At 40.5% G+C, this 21,841-nt stretch overlaps 1 protein-coding gene across 2 annotated transcripts in view; it reads right to left on the bottom strand.

Annotated features, from left to right (window-relative positions):
- Positions 1 to 21,841, bottom strand: part of LOC111233367 (dachshund homolog 2-like) — an 81,141-nt gene that overhangs the window by 8,764 nt on the left and 50,536 nt on the right. For both annotated transcript variants that reach the window (XM_022761177.1, XM_022761178.1), the window contains exons 3-10: positions 15,022 to 15,132; positions 9,855 to 10,088; positions 6,990 to 7,159; positions 5,894 to 5,999; positions 5,117 to 5,191; positions 929 to 1,029; positions 696 to 843; positions 154 to 333 (exon numbers count right to left, since the gene is read on the bottom strand). In XM_022761177.1, coding sequence (XP_022616898.1) covers positions 154 to 333; positions 696 to 843; positions 929 to 1,029; positions 5,117 to 5,191; positions 5,894 to 5,999; positions 6,990 to 7,159; positions 9,855 to 10,088; positions 15,022 to 15,132 — 1,125 coding nt within the window. The remainder of the gene's footprint in view (positions 1 to 153; positions 334 to 695; positions 844 to 928; positions 1,030 to 5,116; positions 5,192 to 5,893; positions 6,000 to 6,989; positions 7,160 to 9,854; positions 10,089 to 15,021; positions 15,133 to 21,841) is intronic.

Genomic DNA, 21,841 nt, shown 5'->3' with positions numbered 1-21,841 from the left:
GAAAAAGAAGAGAAAGAAATGTAGAAAGAAACAAGTAATTAAAAAGCAAGACAAGAAAAAGATGGTAAGAAAACATGTGGAGCTGCAGAAACAAGGCAGAAAGGAAAAGGACAGAACATCAGCCTTGGAATAAACGAGAACATCCCGTCGTACCGTTCTTGGCGTTGTTGGAGTTGTTGTTGGCGGCGTGCAGCGGCTCAGGGGAGGGGGAGGATGAGGACGAGTGTTTCAGAGCGTCCTCCACTCTCTCCCGCCTCTTCGACTCGAACTCCAGCGCCTCCTGCAGCTTCCTCTTCGCCTTCTTCTCCTTCTTCAGACGCTTCTGGATGGAGGCTGGAGCAACGAGAGGAGGAGGTGTTGAGCACTGACCAAGAATTGCAAGTTCTTTTGCAATATTAGCAGCAACTGAAGTGTGATTAACTTTTGTTATGGTTGCATTAATCTCTCACAGCACCTGGTTAAAGACTGTAGTGTTGTTCGAATATTGAAAAGGTCATATTGACTTTAATCTTTCCCTGGCTTCGACCACAGTTTTGTTTCCTAACCCTGACACAGGACTCAGGTCTCTGCTATCAAAACCCTGACCGCCTGCGACTTCCATGCAAGTTCAGTCAGTTACGTTTCCTTCTCGCTGCATGTGGTAAAACAGATTCCTCGTATATGATCGTCATGGAGACGGAGTCGGGTGTTCAGACCTCTGCTCTGCAGTTCGGAGGTCAGCTGTCGCTCCAGACTCTCCCTCATCTCTCTTTCTCTGTAGAGCTCCATCTTCAGCTCCCTCTTCTCCGCCTGGATCTGTTTGTCCTGCGCCCGGGCGTTCTCCACCGCCACCTTCAGCAGGCCCTGAGGGCGGGGAAAAATAACTTTCACAACCACACCGGGTCTGATCATTTGGACAATAGGCTTGATGTTAAAAACAGGATCCCACCTGTATGTTGGTGAGCAGGGTCTCCACTGACGACAAACCATCGGCGAATAGGAACGGAGCGGGGAAGCCGGGGGGCAGGGCTTGTCCCAGCGAAGACTCCTCTGTAACGATGAAGAAAAGATCACAAGATTATATTTTCCTGAATGTTTGATTAAGTAGTTTTTGTCATTTTAATGTGAAATTTGACAATATTTTGTTATTGCTACAAACCGAATTATTCAGTTTCAAGAATAATGTTATATAATAATGTTAAAACCTATTACTTTATCTTTTTATATTATATTTTCTTTTGTTATAAAATAAACAAATTACTGTATAATCTTATTTAAACTGAGCATTTATTGTTTTAGCGTGAAATAGTTGGTTAAAAAAAGTTAATCAATTGGTTTCTAATGGAGAATACGTCTTCATCATGGTTTACTTATTATTATTTACTGTTTTTAAGTGTTTCCTTGTGTGAGATATTTTGTAACTTGCAGAAATGATTCATACAATGATTCATAATTAAAATTATTTAGAAGGAAGGACTTCTAAACTGTCCATGAACTCCTGAACGTGTTTTTAAAAGATTTAGCTGCAGGTATTGAAGTGCATCGAAGGTTAGCTTAGCTTAGCATTAAGACTGTTTATTAAAAAAAAAACAAAATCTGACTAATCAACATGTTAAATATTTTTTGTTTAATCTGGACAAAACTTAAAGTGTAAAATTGACAAGTTATGGTTTAATGTGTTTCTTGGTCCGGAGCAGTGACTTTCCCTTGAAGCCAGTCTTTATGCTAAGCTAAGCTAACGTTCTTCCGATTTGATTTGAGTGTGTTTTTTGATATTTTCTTGTCTAATTAAAGCGTGTTTCACTCCTTTAAGAGTCTGGTCAGTTTAAAAAATCTCCCAAAATCTCCACGTTCTTCTGTTCAGTTTGAAAAATACTCCCGTGCTTTAAAAACAAAACAAAAAAAAGTTTCCATCAGCGATACGTCGTCACGCGCTTCGAGTGAAGTTTATGAAATGTTGATGTTTACTAAGGTATAAAAGGCAACGAAGCAGCATCAGAGAAATCAATTATACCCAACACACACACACACACACACACACACACACACACACACACACACGTACAGAGGTCGTTAGTATTCAGACAATCATGTGGGGTACTAATTGGCAAGGATTAAAGACATCCTTGATTTGTGTGTGTGTGTGTGTGTGCATTGCGAGTGCGTCACAGTGTCTGCTCAGCCCTTAATGCCTAACACACTGACAACTGGGTTAACTCTGCTGTGAAATTAACGCTGATTAAGATGCACTCTGACTCACACACACACACACACACACACACACACACACCGTCTCTATCCCCTATCTGCCACTCCATCCATACATCCCTCCACTCTACATTTCCTCTTTCTGTCTTGTATCTCTCATCACTCTTTCTCTTCTATCTTCATCTTTTCACTCGTCTGTTTTCATTTTCAGATCCCTAACTCTTTCATACTTCCCTCTTTTTTATTCTACATCTTTTCTTCTTTCTCTTTCCCTAAATAATTTTGCAATTTTCCTAAAATTTTCTTTCCCTCATTTCTTAAATCAAGTCAATTTGCCTCAAAAGGCTAATTGATCATTTTTTCTTTCCTCTGATTCATAATTTGTTCTTTATTTTCCACTCCTCCTCCTGTCTTCCCTCTCTCCTTCTCCTTACATGTACCTGTTGTCAAAGCTTTCAATACATTTCATTTCATTTTGGCGATGAAATGACTAAAAAAAAACATTTACAGAATGAAGGAGAGGAGAAAAGAGGGATGAAAGGTGAGCACAGTAAAGGAGAAAAGGTAGAGGACGACACGGTGGAAAGAGAGAATATAAGAAAAAATAGTATTAAAAGAAATATGGAGGAGGAGAGGAATATAAAGTAGAGGGAGGAAGGAGAGAGGGAGCGTTTAAAAGGATTATAAAAAGAAAGAAAAGCGTTTGGATGAAAAGGAGGAGGAGGGGTGAGACTTGAGGATTACAGAAAGGAGTGGAGGGGGGAGGAAAGGGGAGGAAGGGTGAACACTGCTTTCTGGTGTTGGATCGATGTTTCAGTGTAGCTGCTCAATCATGGGGCTTTTATTTTGAAAAAGCAGCAGCGAGGGGAAATGCACCTGCACCTGGATTTCTGAATGAAATGTCACGTCAGTCGCCGGAAACTGAACCTGAACTTTTGATTCACTTTTGTCATCACACACAAACTCAAAAACAATATCGGTGATGTCATCAGTGATGTCAGCGCTGACAGGATGTGAATACAACATCCACCGCAGCCTAAATCCTGTCTGCTCATTTAAAAAAAAAAAAAAGAAGAAGAAAACAAAGGGGGGGAAATGGCCAAAAATATGACACAGTGAGGTCATTTTTTAATCACAAACAGTTTAATTAAAGTTGAATTTCTTATGTAACTCTTAGTAATTGCTGCAATATACCGTCCAGATGGAGCGAGGCCACAGAGAACACTGTGCTGTCTGTTGTTTTCCCCGGAGAAGGGCAGTCAACACTTTATGTGTCGAAAATGTTTTTTTATTTAAAACTTCTCTGGTAATCAACGTACGTTTAATATACACAATAATATTTAATGAGATGTTGGTATCTTAAAATTTTGATTGGACAAATATCCCTTTGTTTACTAACACAAAGTAGAAATACACACTTCCCTCAGATTTTAGGTCTTTACTGACCTCATGGGGCCCAACCAGTTTTTAACACCTCAGTGTAGTTTTACATCTCCTCTCTCAGGCTTCTCTCTGGAGCTCTAGTAACAACAGGTCGGTGAGCCAATCAGAAGAGAGGAGGCTCTGAGCCTCTCCTCTGATTGGCTGACTGTTTTCTGAGTGATCCAATAAAAATATAGCAGATTTCAGGTAAAAACACCAAATCCAAAACCAAATCCTGCAAGGTTTGGATGGTGGGTCCAGGTGGGCGGGGCTTGGTGACTGCTTTGTTGTGACATCACAAAGTTCCAGAAGTCCTGACGGCTGGTTTTAAGGCTCAGTTTCTGAATACAGGCTGTGTGCATTTCTCTGTGGACTGAGGCTTTGATACTTTCACAGTATTAATATAGAAGCTAGAGCTGATCTATAATCACACTACACATGGACACAGACCTTTACACTGGAGGAGCTTTAATCAACATAACTTTACATATATAAACTTACTATAGATGCACTTTTCATAATAATAATTTGGAATAATCAGCTTGTTCCGAAAACTGGACTGATGTTTACGTTTGATTATTACTCAGCACTAAAGCAGCCACAGATTTCACTCGTACTGTACATAAAGGTGAATTTTCTCTCTTCTTGTTCACAGCATCTTGTTATTTTCCCTCCCGTGTGTTAGCGACACAGGTCAGGACGAGGCAACCGCATCACAGCCGAAACAAAACGCTGCTGTCAGTGAGCTTTCTGACTCACACAATGATTCTTGAAGATGCATGCTCCAACTGATTTTTTTTTTTTTCCCCGTTATCGATTTTAAAGGAAGCATCCCCTCTGCCGCTCCTGCTGATGTCTGCAGTGGCGCTTCAGGAGTATGAATGGAGTGGAAATGAGGTGGAGAGGTGGAGAGGTGGAGGGAAGGATGGAGAGAGCGAAGAACCAGATGAAAACAATGTGTTATAAGAATGGAAAATACAGAGAGGGGAAAAGAGAGCGTGATGGAGGGAAGAGAGGCCCCGCATGCTTTTAGTGTGTGACCTCTTGACCCCTTTTAGCCATGCCTCCTTCACTTAGCCTCCCTCGCTCACCCCCCCTCCCTCCCTCCATCTATCTCTCTCCCTCCTTTATCCCTCTGATTGATGGCTCGGAGACAGGTGATCAATAGGAGCGGCAGAACATCCTGACGCTTCTGTTTCTCTGTTTGTGTGTGTGTGTGTGTGTGTGTGACCGCATAGTTGTCTGCTGCATGTGTGTGTTTTCAGTCACAGTGTCTTTGTGTGTGTGTGTGTGTGTGTGTGTGTGTGTGTGTGTGTGTGTGTGTGTTTGAATACAGTAGATGAGGAAAGCCTTCCTAAGTGAGGACAATTTGTCAGTTGTCAGAAGAAAATGGGTATGGGTTTAGATTAAGGTGGGTAATGGAATATCCTCACTTATATAAATGTGTGTGTGTGTGTGTGTGTGTGTGTGTGTGTGTGTGTGTGTGTGTGTGTGTGTGTGGTCCAACCTTTGTCCTTTGTTATTTTCTTGTTGGGTGCAGCAGGGTTGGTCAGCGCAACATCTGCATCAGCTGACACCAATCCTGGTGATAGAAACAGCACAGTGAGTGTGTGTGTGTTTACATTAACGTATGTGTGTGTGTGTGTGTGTGCATGTGCATGTGCTTATGCATGTGTATCTGTGTGAAACGTGTCGTATGATTTTGTGTAGAGTGTTTGGTCATATGTGTGTTCCTACATATACATATATACAGTACATATATGCTGGGGAAGCGGTCTCAGACTTTTTAGACTCCACTGTATATTTACCTAAATGTTATCAGCAGAGAGACAACAGGCACCGGACGTCAAGGTAACGCTGATGTTGGCCTTTCATTTTTAATTTGGTTGGACATTAAAATCGGACCCAAAGTTGGCTCACTGACAACATGACGTTTTGCTGACGTTGGATTTTGCTCACGACTTATGTCAATATTTTACACGTCAAAATGTCGCTGGCATGAGACGTTTGGAAGACGTTGGATTTTAGTTACTTAACTTAAAACAAGAACATGTTTAGTTTATTATCATATACAACTTAGGAAACCTGAACATTATTAGTCATTAAATATCGACCATTTCTGCTTGAAAATTCACATAAACCTTAATTTACTTACTGATTAATTTTCTGTCAATTGATTTATTGTACCTAATCTACAATTTATTTTTGTTGTCACCATATGTTAATCTGTGTGTGTGTGTGTGTGTGTGTGTGTGTGTGTGTGTGTGTGTGTGTGTGTGTGTACCCAGTCTTTCAGGCGAGCTGGAGGCAGAGCTGCTGGGCTGCGACTGCAGAGGAGTGTTGGTCTCATCGACAGACGGAGAGAGAGAGGGACTGTCACACACTCTCTCCTGGAGAAAGAGAGAGAGGGAAAGAATGAATGAGTGAGATGTAATTAAGTGTAGAGGTTCAACAGGGATTCCTTAAGTGAATCATTAGAGGCCTGTGTTAACCGCGGTTACCGCTAGTTACCATTGATTACAGAAAGGAAACCGCCGTGTCAGAGGTGTAGCAACAAATTTGAAAATAATACACACAAAAGATGTAATTATATGAGTGATGGAAATACTGTGGAAGCTGTTTAGGCACAATAAAGCACATTATTGTGGTCAGTTATATATTATGTGTTAGTTTCTCTACATATGTTCTGTGTCCATTAATTATTTATGATTGTGATTTTCTTTCCTTCTTCACTTTTTTTGTCTTGTTTTTATAACCAAATAGGAAAATAAATAAATCTAATCAATTTGGCTTTTTTATAATCTCATTTTCAAAGTGTAATTTATCCACCAACACTCCGAACATAATACTTTGAGTCTTTATTTGTCAGGGAAGGATATGGGAAATGACTTTGGATGCAAAAAAATGTCCCTTGTTTCCATCAGCTGCTATAAAATATTATGAGGTTAACACAAAATGTCTGATCTGAGTAATTGGTGTAAATGGCAGTATGCTCCTTTTCTTTTTCCTTATCATAAAGAATTCAACCTGCTCTCATCATGAGATTTCATCTGTTACATCTGAGTCAGTTATCTTAGTTACAACCTTAAATATTACAATATAACAATAAATTTAGGAGAGGGGAGGCTAAGGCAGTTTTGATTATGTTTCTTTAACTAATAAACTAGAAAACCCAATTAAAAATATTTGTGATAAGTAAGTAGTGAGTAATTATTGGTAACTAATATCCACACATAAAAAAAAATCACTTATTACGTTTGTTTTGTTCCTCAAAAAACTTTAAACCTGGAAAACCATGGTAAAACTCACAGAGGAGTTCCTCAGGGAACCCGTCTGGGTCCTCTATAGTTTCCATTTAAAACTGTATTAAAGGTGGTTACCTTGATGACAGGTGCGCGGTGTACATGAGTGTGTATCTGCTGGGCTGCAGCGGCCATGTTGGCGATGGTGCTGAGGTGGTTCATCTGGGACATCGCCATGGCGACAGAAGCAGGAGGCAGCCCCATGGGCAGCAGAGGGTGGGGCATCATCATGAAGGGCAGGTCCAACCCTGAGAGTGAGGACAAAAAGCAACAGTGAATTTTAATTTTAATGACACAGAAATTAACCATTAATGTCACATTCATGTACAAATTATTTAAAAGTACAGTTTATATTCTATAGGAGAGACACAATATCTAAAATGGACTATTTTAAATCCACCATGATGTTGGCAAACTACATCTTGGTGCAATTTCCCTTCATCATATGCTGAAATAAAAAATGCATATGTACAGAAAATGTTCTTGAACAACTGGAAATGAAAATCTAATTGTTTTTGTTATCTTCAGAGAGCATCAGGATATTGGTCCATTGATGTCAGTGTTTTAAAAGTCCTGTGACAGTAGCCAAGTTTCTGTCAAAAATGCAGTGGAAATTTTAACCAAATTTTCAGAAAAATCTACAAAAGAAAATTTTAATTAATGTGCTTTTCCATCCCATACTGTTATGTGAATAATAGTTATAATAAATCTCCAGTGAAGTTGCATTAAACCACTGCAGAAGAAGAAGAGGGTGCAAGGACTATAAGCACCAGTCAAACCTCAAAAGCAATTTAATTGTGGCATTGATGTTTATTTGTTTCGTGTATGTTTGTTTCGTGTATTAATATTTAACGATATTTACTCCACAGAGGGAGTTATAGTTATTAACTAATACATTAATAAACACTTTAAAGATGAATTTATTGGTGCATCTTGGTCATTTTAGATTCTTAATCACAGACCTTTTAACTTCTGTTTGTACCTGTTTTAATTGATCTCATTACATTATTTATTTAATTGTATTTATATGTTTGTTTTAATTTGTTTTAGTTTGTTTTAACAGTTATTTTTATCTACTTAACATCATTGTAAATAAGAGCTTTTACCCTCAGTGATCTTCTAATTTAAATAAAGACATATAATTACATCTGTTCAGTCTGATATTAACTACTCCATGATTATACTGATTATGCATGATAAATATGGAAATGTGTTACATAAACAGACTGTGCAGTGTTGAAGCAATAACACTTGTTTTGTATTGATCATTTCTGCAGTGGAAAAATAACAAGTGTATGAAAGCTGCTTCACTCTGACGCTGCACTTTTGAAGGTTTTGCTTTTATTGTGGTAAATTTGTTTGTTATTCTCTTTGTTTTTGCCAGATAAATTTATTTTGTTATAATTAAAATGGTGACACTTCATTGACGTCCATATTTTAGCATTATCAAGAGGTTTGTTGACGTCCAGACTGTCACTACGGCTTAATATATTCAAACTGTTGTATTGTTTTGGCTGCTTTCCATTTTGACTTTGTTCAAGCTGTTGACTTCATCCTGCAGGTAGAATCAAGTCAAAACCTCTTATCCTACTTTTCTCTCTGTGTTTCTATCATTTCCGCATTTGGTTACTTGATAAACTGTGAAATCAAGCTGTAAAAAAAGAGAAAAGAAAAACAGAAACGAGAGCTTGACAGAGAGTGAACGGTATCGTGTCTGTGAACTTGTGCTGAACTTAACCTTGAGGAGAGAGAGGGGGAGAGGTGTCATCTCAGTGTCAAATGTTTCACTAATAAAAGTTGACAAAGCAGAGGAGGAGGAGGAGGAGGAGGGAGAGATAGAAAGAGAGCGGAGAAAATATGGAGGTCAGGGAGTTAAAGGGTGATGAGGCGAGAGGGAAAAGAGGTCAAAGACTCCTTTTTGTCTTTCTTTACATCTTTTTTCTGTTATTTCCCTCATTGTGTTTGTCTTTCCTGTCTCTTATCATCACTTTCTGTAGCTTTCTTGTTCCTTTTCTTCTTTTTATTACTCCTACTGTCTGTTTTTTTATTCTCTCTTTTCTGACCTGTTTCCTCACCTCTTTTCATTCCTCCCTTTTTCTTCTTCTTTCTTCATCTTCTCTTCTTTCGTGTAATTTCAGTGCCACTTAATTTTCTTGTTTCCCTTTTCTGTTCATCATTCTTTCCTCTTTCCACATTTTTCTTTCATCCGTCCCTCACTTTTCCCTCCGTTTTCCTCCTCCTCTCTTTTGCACATGCCACGGGATTAACGGCACATTTCACTGCGTTTGCGAGGACCGTTCATTCACTTTAAATCACCCTTTAACCCCCAACCTCCTAAAAAGCATAACCTTGACCTCTGACCTCTGACCCCGCAGCCCTCTGACCCTAAAATTGCCCCTCATTTTCAAAGGCGAGCTCCCACAAGATGTACACACTGAAGAGGAGATGCCTCAGATGTCGAAAACACACACACACACACACACACACGGCAGCGTCTGCTTTCATTCCAATGAAACAATAACACTGATTGCTGTTGTCGTGACGACTGAAGTGATAGAATAATCAATGTGAGTGTTTGTCGCCTCCCGCTGCCCAGTGTGTGTGTGTGTGTGTGTGTGTGTGTGTGTGTGTGTGTGTATGTAAATACATTACTTCTGCAATAAGAAAAAGAGCGAGTATGGGTGTGTTTCTGTTTGTCTGCGTGTGTCTCTATATGTGGGAGTGAATGAGTGTGTGTGTGTGTGTGTGTGTGTGGTGTTGATGAATTGAGTCATTTAGTAGAGTGTGTGCTGATTAATCCAGACAGAGTGTTAATACAGGAGATGGGAACAGATTAAATGGTGTACATTAACAAATATTGCCACCCCTTTAAACACACACACTCACTCTGTGTGTGTGTGTGTGTGTGTGTGTGTGTGTGTGTGTGTGTGTGTGTGTGCTCACTGTTAGCCAGTAGCTGTTGCTGCTGTTGGAGTTGCTGTTGATTGACCGCTCCCATGGCCGGCCCCCTCCCGCCACCTCCACCTGCTGCTGCCGCTGCTCCTCCTCCTCCTCCTCCTCCTCCAGCTCCTCCTGCCCCTCCCACCGGTACTCCTCCGCCTCCTCCCGGTCCTCCACCGTGGGCTCCAGCAGGGGGGCTGGTGAGACGCTCCTTATCCCAAGAGCACTCACTCCCTCCTGGGCAGAGACGCAGACACACAGACGGATGTTGAGACGTCAAACAGGATCAAAAAAGATCATCGTCGTAAAAGCACATGACGACAAGCGAACAGAACTAACGGACGAGATGTTAATTAGTTTAATTAACAAGGGTGGATCAGACTCAGGTCATTAACAAAGCAACACGAGACAGACATTTACTCCACTCCATTTCTATGAAGGACTCTTACTTTGAAGCAGAACTTTTAGTCAGGGGAATGAATTTTATTTTATTTTGAAAATGTGACAGACCACACACAGTGTTCCTCACAGGAGAAAAAAAAATCAATCACAGCCAACTCCTCCACTGTCGGCCATGTTTGAGCCTGCCAGTGTCCTAACGATGGCGACATCGTCAGATGAAGACGAGGCAGAAGATTTCTTCACCTGTGTGTGTTTGAAGCTTTAGAAATCACCACAAACTGACTTCATCACTGACTGAAGGAATATGAAAACATCAATGGCTCCTTTTGCTGATTCAGTGGTTTTTACAGTCCATTTCTACAGTCGTTTTGTTCTGCAGGTTCTACAGTCAGTCAGTCAGTCAGTCAGTCAGTCAGCAGGTTGAGTAAATGTGGAGCAATACAACAATATGTCGACATAAAAATGTACTTTTGAATACTTCAGTATTTTTTTAAAATCAACTACTTCAGTAACTTTTACTCAAGTAAAAACTTAACTGAACAACTTGTATTGGAGTGATATATTGTATCTATGATCTGACTGTGTCCTTATCAATGCATATGATGAGGTGAAACTGTTCTCACTTATTGTACTTGATGACAGCCACAAGTTCAGCTGCAGGACAAAAGCTCCGCCAGAAAGTTTCTAATGTTCAGCTTTTGGTGACACTGCTTAAATTTAATTACGCGTTTATGACTGAGGTCGCAGCTGAAGGTCGTGTTGCCCCGGACGACATTATATCGAGTGTTTCTGATGTCTGTTTAAAACACGAGCTGGTCAGAATATTAAAAACAACTCTGAATGTCACACAGTCCGAACCTCAATGAGAAAACACATCATTTAATTTGCACTTATAAGACGGCGTCAGAAAACTGAACATTATAGACAAAGTAAAGGTTGTACAGGTGTGCCTAATAAAATGGACACAAACAGAGCTTAATTAAATAAGATATATTTAATTACGCAGGTATGACTTCAGTATTTGTTATTTATTAATAAATGTATTATAGTGTGTCAGTTAATATAACTTCATTACATCATCATCATCGTTATGGTCATTACTGTTAAACATGTCTGTTACCTTCAGGTTTTTGTGAAACGATCACTTTCTCTCCTCACTCCTTCATTCCTCTACTCTCTCTCTCTCGCTCTCTCTCTTCTGTCGTTCCCAGTGTAACGCTGCCTCTCTCGCCCTCCACCTCTCTCTCTCTGCTCCCCTGTTCCCTCTCTCATCCATCTTCATCTCCCTCCATTAGTTTGAATTAGCAACCGTCTCTCTCTATTATTGCCTACTGAATTCCCTGTGCTGTGTGTGTGTGTGTGTGTGTGTGTGTGTGTGTGTGTGTGTGTGTGTGTGTGTGCAGTGTGTGCAGTGTGTGTGTGTGGATGACAGCTGGGCCTCATCCCCTCTGCCATTTACACCGGGGAAGAAAAGAAGTATAAACAGATGGGCAGATGTTCTCTCTCTCTCTCTCTCTTTCTCACACACACACACACACACACACACACACACACACACATCATTTTTTCCTTGGCCTTGTCCTCTCCTTCCCTGCCTCCCTCCTCTTGTTCACTTTTTTGGCTTCTTCATATTTTCTTCCATCTCTCTCTTCCTCTCTCTCTCTCTCTCTCTCTCTCTCTTCCTCTCTCTCTCTCTTCCTCTCTCTCTCTCTCTCTCTCTCTTCCTCTCTCTCTCTCTCTCTTAGCGCTGAAACTAACAATGATTCTCATTATCGATTCATCATTAAGTGACAAAAAAAATTCCCTGAAACTCAGAGTGACGTCAAACCAAAAACTGCAAAAACAAAGATTTTCACTTTTCTGTCGCAAAACGAAGAAAAAGCAGCAAAAACTTTCATTTGAAAAAAGCTGCAGATGTTGAAAAAAAAAAAATCACTGAAATCGATCGATGGATGATCAGAAGAGTCACATGAATAAGTTTCTGGCCTTGGTTTCGGTCTCTGCCGGACTCGGAGTCTCTGCAGCAGCTGTTGATTCGGACGTGTGGCTGTAACTGTACCTACTGCAGGTCGTACACGTCCTGTTTTATACTCACAACATTACGTGAGGTGAAAAACAAAACCACGGGAACGTCGGTTCAGCGTCTCTTCGTCTGATTCTTCCTGTTCGTGCAGTTTAAAGAGTTCTGACTGTGATCGAAAGGGTTCAACAACAACAACATCATCTGTCCAGACGCTTCTAATTAGATTCTGCACATTAATAAACATCTAAAATCTCCTTATATCTGCTCACAGCTGCATCATAATGTGTTATAATCAGTCACATGTTTATAAATGATTAATAAAAGGATTTAAAGTGTTAAAACTGAAGAATGAATCTTTCTTTCTTTCTTTCTTTCACGATCAAGTTTTTCATTTTTTTTGTTTTTGCTGAAACAAAAAATAAAAAATAAAAATGTTTGAATCAGTTCTTCTTCTCTTTGAACAGGTGAGAGTTTATTTATGTATCTAAGCAGGTTGAACATGATGCTCCAGTTTTACTGTAAATGAAGAGACCTGGACACTTAACGAGGTTTGGGTCGTTGAATGTTTCTCGCCTCGTTAAATGACGATGAAATCTGTTGTTGATGAAAAATAAATCACCTGTGAATTAATGTAAAAAAGAAAAACCCTCCACAGTCTTTCATCTGTCTCTTCTCTCCGTCTTCTTTCTTCCTCCCTGACAAAAACAATGATATGGTTTCCAGTCTGTTCCTCTCTTTCTCCATTCCTCCCCTAATTCATCCCTCGCTCCTCGTCTCGTGTCTTTTTCTCATTTATATAATAATAAATAAAAAATCCAGATGTGACCGTCACCGTGAGCACGACAAACCCGAGCGATCGACTTTCACCTGTCAAACACCAAAATATCTTTTTTCCTCCCTTTTCCTCTCGTCCTAAATATCCCTTTATTTTCTCTTTCGCTGGGACGCTCGTTCCTCGGCTCTATTGTCCGCCGCAGGTTCCCAGGCCGGCGTCAGTGTCTGTTACAAAGAAAATAAGGTCGGACAAAGAAAAGACGGCTCTCCACCAACTCACACAACAAAAATCACTGAATGAAATAAAAGAGGGGGGGGGGAGAAGAAGGAGAAGAAGAACAGGAGGAAATAAAAAAAAAAGAGAGAACAGAGGAGGAGTAACTCTATCAGGCCATTTTCCAGGTCAGCAGAAGAAAAGGAGGAGAAAGAAAAATAGAAACAGGAGAGTCTGAAGGAAGGACGGCACGCTCTCTCTCTCCTTTCTTTCTTTTCTCTTTGCTTTTTGTTTTCTGTCTTTTCAATAATTCAGAGAAGCAAACACAGCAGAGATGGAGTGGACGGAAAGTGTGTGTGTGTGTGTGTGTGTGTGTGTGTGTGTGTGTGTGTGTGTGTGTGTGAATGCTTTGTTTTTAAAGTCACCTGTGAAAAAAACACGCAGGCTTTTCATACAGTTCAAGCCACAATGTGCAGAATGAATGAATGAATGAATGAATGAACTGAGCTTTACTTAAAGCTCCTCCAGTGTAAAGGTCTGTGTCCATGTGTAGTGTGATTATAGATCAGCTCTAGCTTCTATATTAATACTGTGAAAGTATCAAAGCCTCAGTCCACAGAGAAATGCACACAGCCTGTATTCAGAAACTGAGCCTTAAAACCAGCCGTCAGGACTTCTGGAACTTTGTGATGTCACAACAAAGCAGTCACCAAGCCCCGCCTTCACCTGGACCCACCATCCAAACCTTGCAGGATTTGGTTTCTCTGAGTGTTTTTACCTGAAATCTGCTGTATTTTTATTGGATCACTCAGAAAACAGTCGGCCAATCAGAAGAGAGGCTCGGAGCACACACAGTGTATGAACACACAAAACTAAAGACGACAAACTTTCTTCTAACATGCTCTTATTTGAACCAAAACAAATCTTTTTTGTCTTTGAAAATGTTTAGAAATACTAATATTCAGTAGAAAATGTCAGTATGTTTCAGTATGCAACTTTGTTTTATTCCAAATCTGGTTCAGCTGATTATATTTACACTCATTAAACAACTTCACCCTGATAGAAACACAGAACTCTCCTTTAAATCCATATTTATTTACCACATGTGCAACAAATATCTGAATGTTTAGGCTACAGGACGTTTCAGGAGTTAAACAGGAAGTTAATGATGATTTTTTTTTGTAATTCTTAAAGAGTAAACAGCCGAGAGCAGACAGGAAGTGAAGAGAGATAAAGTCTAAATACTGTAAATGTGACGTTAATGTGAGCAGAGATACAAACCTGCCTCAGCATGAAAGTCCAGATATTCTCAGTCAATATATTACAAATGTTTGTTTTTTTAAAACTAAAATTCATTAAAAAAGTTGGTTTCAAAAGACGTAAAATCTTTTCTGTAACAGCAACAATAATGAAACTTGTGTCAGTGATTTTACATAAAAGAGAAAAAGATCAGGAGCAAAGAGGAAGTGAAAGAGGAGAGAAGAAGACACTGAATATGACTGAAACCTGAGCAGCCTTATATAACACACACACACACACACACACACACACACACACACACACACACACACACTGCACTGGAAGTCCTCCTCTACCATAATATCATGATGCGTTTACTGAACTTCTTGTCAGTCTGGAACTTTGATGTTCGTGGTGAACAGGTGGAGGAGGTTTTTTGTTTTGTTTGAGGTCTGTTTTTGTGTTGTTTTTATCTGTGTGCGTGTGTGTGTGTGTGTGTGTGTGTGTGTGTGTGTTACCTGTGTTGGAGTGTAAGTCGTCGTTGTCCGACTCGTTGCCGTTCTGGAGACTCATCATCATCTTCATCTTTTGAAGCTTCTGCAGTTCAGCCATGGCAGCTGCTGTCAGGCCTGTGATCACATACACATACACACACACACACATGTCACTGTTACCTTCATCATCATCATCATCATCATCATCATCTTCATCATCGTGACATGTCTTTTGCAGCACACACTCAGACGTCAGACGCCCACAACTGATTTTAATTGATTCCACCAGCTGCCCTGAAATCATCACCTGTGACATTTCTCACCAATCACAGCTCTTGTCAACTCCCCACCGGACCTCACAGGTGCTGCCTGCCTTTACCCATGATGCTTTGCAGCGAGTTGTGACACACATACAGCTGTCGCCGTCAAATTTTTCTCTTCAGTGCAAGTGTTTTGTTGAAGTGTTTTGGGGTGTGAGTGCTGTTTCAGACGCCTGGAGGCTGATGTATATTCACTGATACACACACACGCAGGGAAACACAAAACACACACACACACACACACACACACACACACACACACACACACACACACACACACACACACACACACTCTTTTGTATGGACTAAGATCCCTGGCTCTGTGCACTGACCTGGAACTGACTTCTATACACAACAACCAGCAGAGTGAGAGAGATGACCCTGTGTGTGTGTGTGTGTGTGTGTGTGTGTGTGTGTGTGTATGCTTTATTGTATAAACGTGCATGTGTGAGTTTTTGCATCACAGTGTGTGTGTGTGTGTACAGTTTGCTTTCATGTAGAAATGTGTGTGTGTGAGAGGGAATGCATGCTTATCAGTGCATTCTTGTATCTGTGTGTGTGTGTGTGTGTGTGTGTGTGTGTGTGTATAGGTCAGTTGGTTTTGCCCCAGTCACGGTTGACGGCCTTGCAGGAATGTCCATTACACACACACACAGTACAGTTGTCTGCGAGCTATAAAGAAAACAAGATCGAGGGAGGGAGGAGCCGTCGCGTCGTTTGAGATTTAATTTAAAGCACGATGAACGATGGATTATTAATTATTGGTTAAAAATTCGCACATCAACACGTGCTGCGCTGAAAAGAATAAGATCATTCATGGACTAAACTTTCCAGGAAACGTTAAAGACTTTATCAGAAACAAAGCGTCTCTCTCCATAACGTGATGTTTCATTAAAGAACAAACGAAACATCGTCAAATCGTCTCTTTCTGCTTCTTACGACGTATTTCCTGTCGGAACAGGACGTCAGCTCCAGGGTGAAAACTGTTGCTCAAACCTATTTAATATCTTTAAAAGGAGAAAACTTGTGTTGCCTGTGTGTCCTGTGTATAATGTGTTTTATCTGTTGTGTGAGCCAATCAGCTGCTGAGCACATTGACATCCATGTTTTAAATACGTCAATATTGAATATTTATTTGTGTTTGTAAATGAATAAACAACAGTGCAGGAGGAGGTCGGCGCTCACCAGAGAGGGAAAACTGTAGATGTCTTTAACTGTAACAGTCTCACTGCTTCTGTATCTTTCAGAGAAAGATGTTTATTCACAGAGAATTTGAGCTTTTCTGCGTCTTTTGTCTCATGACTTTAGTTTTCCTGTAACTTTACAGTTTCTGCGTCGCTCTCATCAGATTTCCCTCAGCAGCTGGTGGAGACCGAACTCTGAGCTACGAACAGCTGGATGTGTAAATAAACAACTCTTTCTAACCACATGTCACTTATTCACAGCTCATTTCTGCTGGACACAAGTTGCCACAACAATCAGTTATTGCAGGTTTAAACTGCAGCTGAATAACTAATTCAATATTATCGCACAAAAATCACATCATCATCATTTTTATTTATTTTAGTTTAAAGTTATGTAAATTCTCAGCATTTAAAGAAGAAAACAGAATCAGTTTATCTTATATATTACATGTATATTTCAACATTTGGACCTTATTATGTGGAGAAATGTTTCTATTTTATTTCTTCTATTTATTAGTGAGTTTTGATTCTAAAAGCTGATTGTTTCAAACCGAAACGCCACCTCTCCCAGAATCCACCAGCAACTGATCTATAATGCAGTATATCAGTGTGTTTCACAAGTGCACTTAGTGAGGAAAGACTACTGTGAGAGAAAGAAGGAAGGAGAGAAAAGAGAGAGAGAGAGAGAGAGAGGTCCAGTTAAAGAGCCCGAGGCAGAGTGACCAGACGTATTGTCTGCTGTCCTGCTGAGAGAGGAGGAGGAGGAGGATGAAACGGACAGAGATGATGGAGGAAAGGAGGCCAAAAATGAAGAGAGACAGACTGAAGGTTACAGCAAATAGTATTAACCTGATGTAAATAATGGCTGAAAGAATATTTTATGTTGGCAAAGAAAAATGTGTTTAAGACGGAGAAGGAGAGAGAGAGAGAGAGAAGAGGGGAAAAAGTGAGATGGAGAATCTGAGAGATAAAAACGAGGGAGATAAAGAAGAAGGATCGATGTGAGAGAAGGAAAAAGGCAAATAGGATAGAAAGATAGAAAGGCAGGAGAGGAAGCAAAAGAGCGAGAGAGCAGGAGTTTGGAAATGAAAAAAACAGTCAGAGAGAAGAATGAGTGACGTGAAGAAGTGGGATGGAAGAAAAAACAGTCCCTTGTATTTAGAAACTAGAATTTGTGTTGCGTGTAAAGTATAAATAAATAAATACATAAATAAATATAACAGATAATGAAATAATAAAACAGAAAAAAACATATTCACAAACAAAAGTGACTTAAAATGTAAATCAAAATGGCTGCCAATTAACTTTCTTTGTTTGAGCTCTACAGCAGATATTTACACTCACAATATCAGGTGAAACTTGAATTTACACTTTGACTAAAAACTTAGAAGGAAAGTTTGACTTCCAAAAAAGTTCATTCATTCATTAATTAAAAAATACCGTTAGTTTATATTTGTGTATTTTATTCATTTTGCAAGTCTGCTAGCTCCTTGCAGCTACTTGAGCTAAATGCTAATGTCAGAATGCTAATATTTGCTTGTTAGCACTAAATACACAGCACAGCTGAGGCTGATGGGATATCTGATCATAAAGTTATGTACTGGAAAATGAAAGTTTTGACCTGATGATGGCGCTAGAGTTTATTACAGTTCATCCTGAGGGAAACGTGAATGTGTCGAGGTGGTGCAGGCGGAGAGCTAGCAACTTGAGGCTACTTTACTTAGCATGAGCTTAGCTGGTTCTACTTAACAATGACCATACGATGCCAGATCATACATGAGCAGCAGAACATGGGCAACATGGCCGACTCGTCACAACGAGGAGTGTGTGTGTGTGAGTGTGTAAAACTCGGACGGACGCGCCAACTCGTGGTATGCTAAAGAACAAGCTAAAGTTACTGTTACAGCGTGTTCATTAAATTTCATTTGAATCCCTCCAACAGTTCAGAACAGATCACTCTAAACCACAATTGTCAACGTCACGGTGGCCGGAGAAAATGAGTGTGAGTAAACAGAAAATGGAGTCCCTCTCCCTCTGTGGGGTCAGGACTGCATTCTCAGATTTATTACTCCACTGAGGAATGTCTTGACACACACACAGGAAACAGCCCTACACACACACACACACACACACACACACACACACACACACCGTAGGTGGACATACACACTGATATACACTCGATCATGTGCCTGAATGTGTACACACACACACACACACACACACACACACACACACACACACACACACACACACACACACACACACACACAAACAGTCATGTGCACAGACACAGACATGACAAGAAAACACGCAGAACATGAATCACACACACACACACACACACACACACACACACACGGACACAGAGTCAGAACGCCCGCTTCGCCTCAATGCAACCAGAAGACAATCAATAGTGAGGGCAGAGCCACAATACTGTTCTCCATCCTGACTATCAAACACACACACACACACACACACTCCCTCTCCTTCTCTCTCAGATCGATGGCTGTCCGCTGTGTCCACGGTTACCGAGCATCGACCCCCGTCGCTAATGGCGACCACGGAACCTTGGGAATTAGTGTGTGATTGATTGACAGGCTGCTTCAAAGACACGCACGCCATATAGAACCTGTGTGTGCGTGTGTTTGAGAGAGAATATAAATATATATATATATATGTATTCGTGTGTGTGTGTGTGTGTGTTTCACTGGTCCCATGTGGGTTGTCCATACGTTGTTTACCCATCTCTTTTCCTTCCCGTGCATCCTAATGCTTTCCGAAGGACAAAAGAGAGAGAGAGAGAGAGAGACGAGAGGAGGGGAAGACAGAGAGGAGGAGTGAAAAGAAAAATAAGGACAGGTAGGATTATGATCGAAGAAGTGAATCGTCAGCGCAACATGACGCCAGAACTGCGAAATCAGCGAATCAAGAAGGTTTTTTCCCACCAACACTGATTTGAAACTTATGCCCAATTAAAACGGCCACAATTGTAACGAAGAATCAAGTCAGGATTGGTTGATCCCTTCTTTTCCAATGCATCGAAATGAAAGAAAAGAAAAGTAAGGACAGACATTATCATGATGGAAAAGCAGTGAATCGTCAGCGTAACGTGACAAACTTCTCCTGAACTGATAAATGAACTTGTCAGACATCGAGAGGATTTTTCCCACCAGTGCTGAGGTGACTGAAAACTTAGTTTGGCCCAATTAATCATCACAATCAAGACCTTCCTGTGACTGAACCTGTTTGTAATCACCCCAAGTCTCTTTTGCCATGCCAGCGACGTGGCCCTGCTAATGTTAGCTGGGCAGCTGGTCCACCACTGAAATATCTCAACAACCAATGGATGGCCGACCTGCGTAGTGCGAATAAAGTGAATCATAAAGACTTTGGTGATCCCATGACTTTTCATCTGCACACAGTTTATCTAAAATATGGACTGGCACAAGGTTTGGCACAGACTCTGACGTTTCCCCAGTGACTTTAAACCAAAGAAGAAGAAGCAGGACGTTAATTTGAGCGCAGAAATACATCTGAAGGGACTTTCTAGGAAAATAAAAGTTAAATAAAAAGTTCATACATGAGTTCTACCTTCAAAAACAAGAAAACATCACAGTCCAACCCACACAGATTTTCTTAAGAAATAAGCACCAAGTAAATGACGTCAGTAAAACCAAGACACAGAGCGGATCTTTCTTTTATCCTTCGTAGTCATTAACACCAGCCGTCATATAAAACATATGTCTTCTGCTACTGTAAGGCCTTTTTCAGTAGAAAGCCTCCACCACATGGCAGGGCGATATTCTAAATGAGACCTGACAGTGTCCCTCCACAGTACAGTGCATCAGGACGGTCTTTAATAGCTTTGAGTTTGCTGGCGGAGGCTGTTGGGTGATCTTCGAGAGTCCTAAACCCCCCTTCCCTGAGCTCGCGTGAAACCCACCCCATTTGGCCCGAGGTCGTAAATATTTAATCCACTGCACCTACATCTCTGACGAAGTGCTCCGAACACGCTCTCAGAGACGGAGTGACACTTTGAATAAAACAAACAGGAAAAACAGAGGAATTGCTCTTTGTGTTCTGAATTTAGAAACACACTGTTCTGGCCTTTTTTTGTTTTTCTTCTTCTTTCTTCCTGCGAGCACTCGGGAGTGCCAATTTACAAATGCAGTCGATTGCTCTTGTGCTGAGTCAAATAGATTTCAGCTCCGCGCTCCGGCACTTAGGTCGCCCATCTTTAGCTTTCACTGGATGTCCAAGACGACCATTTGCTGCGGCCATTTTGTGTCATCTCTAATAGACACAGACACTGGTTTTAAAGTTATTGTTTCTGCAAACTCTTTGACTTTAAGATGTTCTTAAGACTCTGAAGATTGTGTTTGTTCATCAGAATCAATTTAAGGTTTTCACGGTACGGCAACCGGAGTTGTGGGTCAATGATCTAGAGGAACACCAGAGGCAACAGTGGATCTATTGCTTGTTTAAAGTCAATGCTTTTATCAATGGTTAGAGGTTCAGTCCAACTGGTTAGGGTCTGTCTTTACTGCTGGGTTTCTACTTCATAATAAAGTCAATAGTTGTGGTTCTATTCCCTGTTTGAAGGGGTTCTAGTTGATAGTTAAGGTCAGTGTTTAAATACTCATTAACGTCAACAGTGACAGTCGGTGTTATGGGGTAATTCAGTGTCAGGAGTTGATGGTGGATGGACAGAGGAGTTTATGTGTTCAGGGGTTAGTGGTTCAATTCCCTGTTAAAGCCAATTGGGGTCAAGCAAGGCACTAACACTAGCAGTGCTAATGTGTGTGTGTTAGTGAACGTTAGCGGACATGTTCTGTACAGAAAGACAGAAGAAGAGTCACAACTGCGTACATTTGAAAAGTTAATTATTCCTTTCAGTCTGAAGTATGGTGGAGCGCGAATGTGCGAAAGGTTTTTGTTTATTACCAGAAAGCAGCACAATAAAAAGTTTTCATTCTGTGCTTTGAATCGTCAAATCACCAAAATTGATAAACATCAATTTTCTAAACAAAACAACTCCGACTCCAACAATCCTCTTTTATTGGAAGTAGTTATTTGAAGGCTGGTAAAAACAGAAGAGGTTCAGAGTGTTTTATTGATGAAGTGTGGTGGAGGTGATGAAAGTTTATAACCTCACTGATTTTCTTCTGGCTAAACTTTACACTTTTGACCGTTTATGATGATAACGACAACAAAAATCTATTTATAAAGCGATTTACCTTTATGATCGTTTAATTAAACTGTAATTTTCAAGAATTATGTTGTTGTTTGTTGGTGTGTTTAGCCACGGAGGCTATCGCTGCTAATGCTAACAAACGC

Source organism: Seriola dumerili, unplaced genomic scaffold (genome assembly GCF_002260705.1).
Source record: "Seriola dumerili isolate Sdu_G_001 unplaced genomic scaffold, Sdu_1.0 BDQW01000388.1, whole genome shotgun sequence".
Classification (NCBI taxonomy): Eukaryota; Metazoa; Chordata; class Actinopteri; order Carangiformes; family Carangidae; genus Seriola; species Seriola dumerili.
Note: the sequence above shows the minus strand (reverse complement) of the source record. Positions and strands in the feature narration are given on the sequence as shown.